Genomic DNA, 10,506 nt, shown 5'->3' with positions numbered 1-10,506 from the left:
CCTGGTCTGAGGCCGTAGCAAGGAGGTACGGAGCCCTGTAGCTTGGGCCAGAGGAAGACTATGTCCATTGATCAGGTTGAAAATGACGTGGCCCTCGCTGGAACATATAATCCCTGGTTTAGCTTAAGCTCGTATCAGAGTCAAGCACATTCCCGGCTCCAAGGTCCAGTTGTAGAGTCCCACATGCTACTGACTGTTTTGGCTTCTTATGGTCTGCCGGGAAACCAAGCAGAAAACTGACAAGTGTCACTCTGGGACGGCCCCGGCAGCTGCAACTCAAGATGGCTAGAGTCTGGTCAGGATGGAGCCGTCCAACACAGCGCCATTGGGCTGCCCACTCGCTAAAGAGTTTTAAATGGGAAGTTTCGGTTTCTTGGGTATTATCACAGTAAGTTGACACATGTCCTACAGAAGACTGAGGTGGGCACGTGACTGTAGGAATCTTGATCCACCTCTGGCTTGTCACATCTGAAGGTTTTTGTAGCCGTCTCTGCCCTTCCTTTTAAAAACTGCATAATGAAGTAACTAAGGTGTTCTCCATAGGTCAGGGCACCGAGAGATCGGGTCCAGGGTCCAGGAAGTTTCCACAGCACTTGGTCTCCACTCTCCCCCTAAAAGTCCACCTACAGGTTGTCCCTCCCTGTACTGTCTTCCTTTGTCCCTCCCTCCCCCACCTGATCCCCCTGTTTCCATCCCTACCCACTCCCACTGCTCCCATAGAAAGGGATAATCACACTACAACCCACAAACCCAGAGAGGCTAAGGAACAAGTTCTCCCTGGGAAGGGGAAATGGAAACATTTCTCTCTTAGAACACATTCTCTTCCTCTCTCCTTCAGCGCTCAGCCCAACTGCCAATTCCACTGGCCACACTTCCTCACCTCAAGTTAAATCCTCATTTTACATGCTAACCCCATAACCTCCCTTGAGGGGGCTTTTATAGTTGGCGGTCTGGTTATGCAAGTGGTTTCTCCTCTTTCCCACACTGGGTGAGAAGCTCTGCGAGAAGCGGAACTCTCTGCGGTTTGTTGCAGCATCGAATCCTCGGTCCGCAGAGGCCTCCTAAAATGCTTAAGATCTGAGGAAGAAAACTATATTTTGGTTCATGGTCAGCAGTTCCAATCCATCATTCCTTTGGCCACATTGCCTTATGGTCTGTTGTAGCCCATCGTAGAGGAAACTGCTGGCATCAAGATGGCCCAGTAACAAAGAGAGAAAAATAAGAGAGCTGGAATCCCAACAACGCTTGCTCCCAGTGACCTCACTTCTTTCCATAGGCTCTGCCCCATAAAGGTTCCACTATCTTCCAATGTCACCATGAGCTGGGGACAAGCCTTCAACATATAGGTACTTTATAGTCACTCAAGATCCAAACTATAACACATCCTAACTATCATCTGCTAACGAATCAATGAACCAATGAGCAAATGGAAAAAGTGACCAGCGAGAGTTGAGTTGAAGGTTTCCCCCAATTTATAAATAAGTAAAGGCTGCTGGGGCCTGCTCGTACCATCCTCCACTCTGCTATGTAGGACAGATTCAAATCACTTGGAAGCAAGACGTGTAATGCATTTGAGATCGACAAGCAAAGGAAAGCTATTCAAGGCAGGGGCTTTTTTACCACACTGCTCCCTCTCTGCTGAATTTTTATTATCATCAGGAGCACAATTTGAAGCCGAGTGACACTTCTTTTAATTTCCCCACACTGGTAGTCATTGATCAGCATGCATAGCTGGAGAGGCGATGCCATTAAATTCAGGAGGGGAGAATATTGAACCTGCATGGCATTCCAGCGCTGCTGTGAGAGCTTAGGTACCGGACACTACGTTGGTGACCTTGCTGAGCAGTTATGTTAAACACTTAAATCTATAATTTTCTACTGGAGCTTTAGAAAAGAAAAGAAATATTCTTTTTCTCCCCCCCCCCCCACCCCACATCTTTCAACAAACCTCATTATCCTTCTTATAACCCCGTAAGCATCTCATTTTCTTTTGGCCTGTTTGCAAGTTTTGCAGGATTTACCACATTCTCCCCATTCAGGAAGGGTCGCCTGGCTCTATCCTTTTCAGAGTATCAAGCTTTTGACCTCATCATTTCTACCTGGAATAAAGGAATTTAATGTATTTATATTAAAGCCAGTCATAATTAAAACCTCTCTTATTTTATAGTAATTGTTCTTCTCATTTGGGAGACCAAGGGTAATACACATGGGAGACGATGTATTCATTTTTAATAACGTTGGAAGCAAATTAAAATGAGGTTATAATGTGTCAGTCACCATGGAATTGGGAAATGGAGCTGGTGAGCTCAGGATACCAGCGTCCAGGGAATGTAGGAAGGAAGAGGGTAAAATCAAAGCAAGGAAGAGTGCACAGTCAGCCTTATTAAAGATCTTATAAATTATCCAGAAATCCATACCGGTGAAAACTTTGCAGCTGGTTGATGCCTTATGATATAGTGCAATATTGAATAGTCATGACTATAAGAAAATTTACTCTGTGGCTTTAAAAATATTATTACCGTGTAGTAAATCCAAGGCATTGTATGTGTGTACTTCTGGGCAGAAATCAATACCGCACAAAATAACACCTCTATTCTTTAGGGCAGTAAAAAAATAAATAAACACAGAAATCCGTTTACTTGTTTTAGTATTTGGCAAGGTGGGTTTTAATTGTGAGATGTTACACACATTTTAAAAGGACCTCTTAGCACCCTTAATATGTTAATGAGAACCAGGGCTTATTTGTAAGAACTGGATATACTATGTAGTGGCCTTCAAACTTATTTGAAGATTGTCTTCATATTTTCTTGTCTTCATGGTTGTATTTCGGTCTATGGAGAAATAATGTGAGTTTGTGAGACTAGTGCAGCCTAAAATACAATATGGACAAAAATAGCTTCCTTAAGAAATGAGCAGGTCCATAACAGGAAGAATTTGGGTATCTCCTTCTTCAGTATTTATTAACAGCTTCACACTGAGAGATAAGAAGATACCCCACACATGCAGGGCCACCACCCAGAGCCTCTTCCCGCCAGCAGCATCTCTGAAGGCCAAAGGGTGATGAAAGGGTGAACAAAATGAGGCTGACCCATACAACACGTATTGACCAGCCGCGGAAAGGAACGCACGACTGACCCAAGCTGTAATGTGAAACAATCACAAAGGCATTATGTTAAATGAAAGGAGCCAGACACCAAAGGCTTGTATTGCGTGATTCCAATTAGCGGAGGTTCAGAGCGAGCTCTTATTGACGGAAGGTAGATTAGGGTTGCCTGGGGTTGGGAGGAGAAATGAGAAAAGAATGCTAACGACTGTCCCTTCTGCAAGGTGACAGTATGATGTCAGACAGTGATACTGGTTTTTACAACATCATGAGCATACTCACTGGAAGGATTATTGTATGATTTTGTTTCAAGTAAACAACAGCAACAAAAACCAAGTTCAGGCTGAGTGTGAACTTAGCATGTACAAGGCCCTGAGTTCTGTCCTCAGTACATGCACAAAAATAAATAAATAAATGGTAAAAAAAAAATCCAGCACCCACCATACTTGAAAGTGAGACTTCCTGTATCCAAGAAAATGACAACACAGCTATGTCTTGTCAAGGGTATTTAATGAAGATACTGGCTGTTATTTACAGAAGAGATATGTACAGACAATGCCTACACATTAAATGTAGTCTAATTGTGAAAACAGGAAAAAATGTATTCCAAAATTTCATACTAAATAAAATAAATAAAAAGGAATCATTTGGCACAATGTCTATCATGTAGCGAATAAATAACTCTATACCATTGATTGCACGACCTATTTACAATCTATCTGAAAGTGCAAAACAATTGCTGAAAATTAAGATTTTTTGTAGTAACATTTAAGTCCAGAAAATACGGTTTTTTTCATCAGTAACAATAAATTTGTAGAGGAAAGGTTTTTAATGCCCAGGAAAATATCTCAATTTTGAAAAACGTTTTGTGCATATTGTGCTCTTCTGGATGCTGTTCTCCCTCTTAATGCCGACGATATTAAGAGCTTCAGTGTTTCTTAGCAGTTATTACATACGCGATCCTGATTTGTAAATTTGTAAGAGTTACAATTTACAATGTAAACATATTTTCTATAGTATCATTCGGAAATTACAGACCAAATAGCCACGATGCTTCATTGTATTGTGGTGTGGGCTCTAGTCCTTCAGAGGTAAGATTATGAAGATGGAGGAATACGACCTATAATTTGGACTTTTATGGTTCCTCCACACCCACCCCAGACCCCATGCCTCAAATCAAGGTGCTAAGTGAAAAAAAAAAACCCATTCAATTATATCATCATCAATGTATCTAAGTCAAACCCACCAGGCACAGTCTCCTACCACAGCCTGGAAGGGGATGTCAGGGGCTTGGCATTCCTCAGCAATCGCGTTTCTTCGTGTGAGCCTGATGACGGCATGGCTGGAAATGAAGAAGGGTGACTATAACGGATGACCCCTAAGCTACGGCAGGTCAGCGTCACACAGGTCCAATCTCTTCCTCTCGTGTGGGATGCTCGGAAAGCTGGGTGTGGCCCTGAGGGGGTCTCGGGATGTGTCTCTGCTCATTCTGGAGAATTCTCTAGTGACAACACAGTCAGTAGTCACACGCACACAGGGCGTTTTGGAGAGATTGTGGACCGGAGACAGAACACCGCTCAGAGCCCTTCGCGTGCCTATGGCCTGCGAGGCTCTAATCTGTGTGACATCTGTGATAAAGTTCTCTGGTTGTCAATCACGTTTAATTGCCGTACATAACTCCGGACATCCTGATGGTTTTTATTAGCTTGAGCGGCGTCGGGATCTGTTAAAAGAAGAGCAGGCAGAGTTGGCGTTGCCTACTATCTGCATGTGAGATGCTGGCTGACCACATTCATCACAGATTCCCTGGGTTCCGCCAAGACCTGGCCACGCACCACATCCACAGAACTGCTTCGACTTGGTTGGTCCCTCTGCTCCCTCCTACCCTCCAGTTTCCCTTTCTTCCCTGGAACCATCTCTTTTGATCATTTTCTTTTGCATTGCACACCGGGAAAAAAAAATTAAAAAGGGTACCAAATAAAAAGGGAAGCATCTGTCTGATGGCCCTGGTGGCAGATGAGAATTGTTTTCCCTTCCTAGCTCACCTCTGTGTCTCACACCCTGTCTCCACCTCCTTTGATCCGGATGAGGACCAATGTCAAAGATACAGTTTCATTAGTAACTCCCAAGAATACTTAACACCTGGACCGCATTGAAGCGAGCCCGTGGGCATCAGGCCTCGTGGGCCCCCTGAGCTTGCACGCACACACAGCAGCACTTCACTGTATGCCCCTGGGCACGGTCCAGACTTGGGACAGGCCACCTTCTGGCTAATTGATGACTTCTAGTACAGCTTTCTTCTCTGATGTGACTTGCTCTGATCTATTTTGATCTATCCATGTGAGCACCTGGGCTATCAAAAAGGTAAATGGATTTTATTCAAACCAGGACTCCAAGGAAATCTAACACCCATAGTTCCTACACACATTATTTATTAGAATGAAGAAGGCCAGATTCAAAAGCAGAGTGGAAAACTGGAAACACAGAACCTTGGGAAGCGGCTACCTGGTGGCTCCTGAATGCAGCCACCACATAGGAATCTGTGTCCAGACCAGCCGGGTCTTCCCTGTGTTTCTCTGTTTCTTCTTTTTATCCCTCTTTTCCTTTTCCTTTCATTCTTTTTGAAACAAGGAGTCTGAATTTTTCCCCTGTAAAGTTCCCCAAATTGAAATGGAGCCCCTATAGGCTGTTTATACACAGCCCAACCCTCTGCTGCAGTCCATGGGTCAGGGACTGATCCGGGGAACTATTCCTTTCTCTAGCAGTCAGCAGGAGTGGCCAAGTTGGAAACTGGACTCTGGACTGAGTTCTCTCCTCCCACCCCAATGCTGCTTTCTGAAGTCCAGTTGCTCCTGCTAGATCCACCCACAACTCCACAAGACAATCAGAACGCCATCTGCTTAAGGAGTTGGAGGGGGGTGAAGCAGGTCTGAGCACAGACGCAGAGACAAGCTACAAAGGCCCCTGCTTGCTGTAAGAACAAACTCATCAGTATAATTATCACATATAAATAATACCACAGCGACCCACAGAACACATTGTGCTTAATTTCCTCCGCTTCCCACTGGCAGTATACTCTGCATGTACAATGTACTGTAATTACATTGTATATATCCCCACAATGTTTATGAATCTATTCCTATAGCTTTATCTATAGATTGTTGACTTCAGCGACGAGCAGCTGCTGTTTACCCGCAGTTCCTGATAAGTTCAACAAATGCACTGGAAATTTATAACAAAAACATGAAAAATCCCTCACTTTTCTCAAAGATATGGAAGAAGGTAGAATTTACTGCCCGAGAGACTGATGAAGCAAGGCTGAGTCTTCTGTGGCTCCTGTTTGGTTCTAGAACCTCCCCGAGAATCCTTCCCAAAGGCTCTGAGCCCTCTCCAGCACACAGGACTTTGCATGTGATTTTGAGAATGTTTTGGAATCTTCTGAAGGGACGTGGATTCTGGCTAGTAAGGCCTGTTTGTTGTAACTGGTACTGCTTCTCCCCACTCTCAGCCGATGTATGGTCCCACCTCTCACCCACAGAGTAAATCACTATAGGGAAGGATGTGAGGTGCTTGACCGTTGGCAGGATCCAGGCCGAGGGGTTGGTAACATGCAAGACCGTTCTCATTTTCAGGAACGAGAGGGCACGGTTGTATGAATTAAGCTTTTTTAAAGCCCTTCTCACTTCCTAAGCCAAGATTACTTTCTCTAATTGTCTGTCTGTCTTTCTTTCTTTCTTTCTTTCTTTCTTTCTTTCTTTCTTTCTCCTGAACGTTTAAAAAAAAATGAAGTGTGAGGCTCTGACATTCTATGTTAGCAAGCTCTGGCTTTGGGCCAGAGCCACACTACAAAGAGCATACCACTGTGATTTTTAAAACAAGAACCTGTCAGTCTCTTAGGACAGGATCTGCTGGAGAGGATGGTGAGGTAGGCTGCTGTCTTATCTGTGCCATTGGCTCATGTTGAGCTAAAATGCCAGCCTCTCAGATGACTCACACAGTGGCATTAGCACCGAACTTCAAAGGGTTCACCTGCTCTCTCCCAAACCAGACCGAGGGAGGAAAGCTCTAGACCTTATCCCGGGTCCTAGGCCAGCAAAGACAGCAGCACCAACCTAGTGTGGCCAGTTGGCACGATGAGGAAACTGAAGTCCCAACAGTTTAAAACAGTCATCTGCTAAGAGTAATATTTTATACCTACAAAAGCATAGCACTGGTACTTATGACATATGGCCAACATTTAAAAGAATACCTGGGAACACTACAAACGTTATATAAAATTCTGCCATGGGACTTTTTGCCAATGTGTTATAAACATTAATGCATTTTCGAGAAACAATAAATTATCTTCAGTTTATAAACAATGGTGCTGATTTTCCAAGGGTTGCTAAGTTCCTTGGCACTGAGCAGTGCGTCACATCAAGAGCGGCACGGGGAGGCAGGCTTTCACGGGCCTTTGCAACCTGTTCTAGCTACATCGGCATGAGCAAAGGAAGCTCCTTCAAACCCACTCACTGAAAGAGCATTCTGACCCATATTTTCTTGTGTTACAGCAACGTGACTATATCTTCTTAATCTTATAACAGCCAAACAAAGTTCTTAGACCCAAGGCACATGTGTGCTTCATGGTCCAAATTCCATTTGACACAGTCAAATGCTATCCAGACTCCTAGGGTGTCTTGAAAGTCTCATTAGAAAGGACTTAATCGCAACCACATGCACGGCAGCATGCCGTAACTCAGAACTTACTGAAGGGCTGGCTTCTGTAGTACCGTACGGTTCTGGCAGTATTGGCGATCATGCGCTGTGAGGAAGAAGAGAAGGGAAATGGCAGTCAGTTTAGTGTGTAATCTGCCAAGGGGGAAAACATTAGCTATTCCAACAACACTTGGTATCACCGGAGACAGCAGCATGCCCTGGCATGTTGATCCTCGGAAGGCACCTGGTTGATATGTAACTTGCAGAGTGACGTTAATGAGGCATCCTAGTACAAAGCGCTTGCAGGTAACGAATATTCATGGCTTCATGACACAGCTCTTTGTCTTGCCCTGGGCCTGCGCCTCATGTTGTAAAAGTGCACCTGACACTCTACTTTGATGCTGAGAAACTGCTTCCCCCGTCCTTTGAAACTATCTAGGATCTGAAGGAGGTTAGCTTTCAAGTTTCTCCTAGTTAGCAGGCAGTGAGGTGGTAGATTACACGGAAAAGGAAGTCCGAATATTCTGCTTGGGATTATTGCTGCTCACTATGCCTTCCTGACCCTTGTCAGTGCCAGAAAAAGTTTCTGTTTCAATCTGAACTCTGTTTCCCTTCCTTCTTTGTTTTTACCTCCTTATATTTATAACACTGCCATATAAACATTGTAGGAAACCAAAATGGTAAGAATAAGTAAAACCATGTAGGTTATAAACTCAAGGGGCAAACACATTTTTATTCTGGTGCATTTTCTTCTGATTTTATAAATATATATATGTATTTGTATATATGCTTGTATCAGGCATATATCTGAAAACAATAAAAAAATAATAAAAATGGTTTTGGTTTCTTGAGAAAGGGTTTCTCTGTGTAGCCCTGGCTGTCCTGGAACTCCCTCTGTAGACCAGGCTGGCCTCAAACTCAGAGATCCACTTCCCTCTACTTCCACCGAGTCCTGGGATTAAAGGTGTGCGCCACCACTGTCTGACTAGCCTTCTAATAGTTTAGAAATGAACACACAAATTCATTAAAAAAGTTAAGTCATACTCTGCATGTATATTTGATTTTGGTTTTCACTTCTACATTGCACTGACTTATTCCCCACGCCATTTGCATCTTAAACATTCTCTAAGCAGGACCAAAACTCAGTTGGCCTTTGTTAATTTTGTCAGTCAGAGATCTTAATTTCTTTAAGGCTTTGGTTGCAATAAAAATTTAAAAGAGCATTTTTTGTGTGTGTTGCATACAGGCACAAAGGAAGCAGAAGGGCTGGGGGATGGGGCCTAGTGGGAAAGTGCTTGCTGAGCAGACGAGAGACCCCAGACTTGGTGGGCAAGTGGAAGAAAAGGATAGACACCTCTACCATGAAGGCTAGGAACCGAGACCTCAGACTCCCACAGAAAAACCCTGGTGAGGCCTAAGCACCATTCTTCAGCCAGATGTCAGGGTTTGTTTAAGCTACTTGAGCAGCAGCTTGGCTTGGAAGTCCCTGCTACTGGACTTGGATTCTCAGATTCTGAAGGGAACTCTGCAGAGCGGTGGATGAATAGCTCTCTCAGCAGACAACTGGAAAGGTTCCATCTGGGTAAAGCAACCCCCTATTTCCAAGGAGCTATGTAAACCAGTCCCCACTTTTCGCTCTCACAGGCCTTGGTTTTGCTAATGTGCAAGAAGATGCCTTTGAGGCGATGACGGAAGAGCCAAGGCCCACAGATGTGTATACAAGAGCATCACAATGTGCCCTTGCCGTTCCCTTCCATTGCAGGGCTCTGGCAAGCGGAGGCAGCACGTGTTTGTGCGGGATGCTTTCTCCCACACAGAGAGGCCATCGGAAAAGTTGCTCAAACTTTACTGTCATAAAGGATGCTAAAGACCAGCAAGACTGTTGATGGGCATGAGAAACAAACGACCAGAACCTCCAAGGAAACGTAGCATACAATGTATAATTAGCCCCTGGTATACGGAGCCCCAGAATAAACAGTAACTATGATAATTTCCCTGCTAATTTACTTTAAGCTGTTTCTTCACTCCTCTGAAGGCTCTGCATCGGAAGGGCACAAGTATATTCCATGTAGAATTATTGTAATTCTTCAGATATTGAATGGAGTGTAATTACCGAAAACTCCATGAAATGCTGCCAGTATGCCCCTCTGAAGAATAATAAAACAATTAGCAGAGGTCAGAAACCTCTTCCTATACCATTTTGTAGGGAGTAATTGTTCTGCTTTTTAGTTTTGAAAGATAAAACACCTCATTCTGACTTTAGTTTTAGTCTACTCTTTATAGCTATCCTCTGAGGCTTCATAATTTTTTAGCTCATTATGTAGTTTAAAATGTGAGAACAATTGTTCAAATCTGTAATTTCTAGCCCCGAAGTTCATTTTACCCTTCCAAATCTTTGATTAATTTTCACAATGGTTTTAATTTTGACGTATCCTTTTAATTGTATTGCCAAGATAACTTCAGCTTAACTTCAAAATCCAAATTGGGCTTTATAAGGAGGTCCATTCTTTCTCCACGTGAGGTCCACACAATAATGTTTAATGGTGTGAACTCCGTGATGTTAAGTGAGGCCACCAGCATTGCTGGCCAATCCGTGCTTATAGAATTTTCCAGGGGGCTGAAAAGGGGGGGGGGGTTAACATATTTTAGCTCCAACCTCTTTTGCTTTGCACCCATTGACACGTGCAATATTTAATATGCTACTGAGA

The 10,506-nt window shown here is 43.7% G+C and overlaps 1 protein-coding gene across 2 annotated transcripts in view; it reads right to left on the bottom strand.

Annotated features, from left to right (window-relative positions):
• Positions 1-3,598: 3,598 nt before the first annotated feature.
• Positions 3,599-10,506, bottom strand: part of LOC121439272 (rap guanine nucleotide exchange factor 4) — a 261,927-nt gene continuing 255,019 nt past the window's right edge. For both annotated transcript variants that reach the window (XM_041639726.1, XM_041639727.1), the window contains 2 exons: positions 7,850-7,904; positions 3,599-4,826 (listed from right to left, as the gene is read on the bottom strand). In XM_041639726.1, coding sequence (XP_041495660.1) covers positions 4,699-4,826; positions 7,850-7,904 — 183 coding nt within the window. In that variant the 3' untranslated portion in view covers positions 3,599-4,698. The remainder of the gene's footprint in view (positions 4,827-7,849; positions 7,905-10,506) is intronic.

This window comes from Microtus oregoni, unplaced genomic scaffold, assembly GCF_018167655.1.
Source record: "Microtus oregoni isolate MIOR12 unplaced genomic scaffold, Mior012 000060F_ref0000265, whole genome shotgun sequence".
Classification (NCBI taxonomy): domain Eukaryota; kingdom Metazoa; phylum Chordata; class Mammalia; order Rodentia; family Cricetidae; genus Microtus; species Microtus oregoni.
The sequence above is the reverse complement of the archived record's forward strand: the minus strand, read 5'-3'. Positions and strand labels throughout refer to the sequence as shown.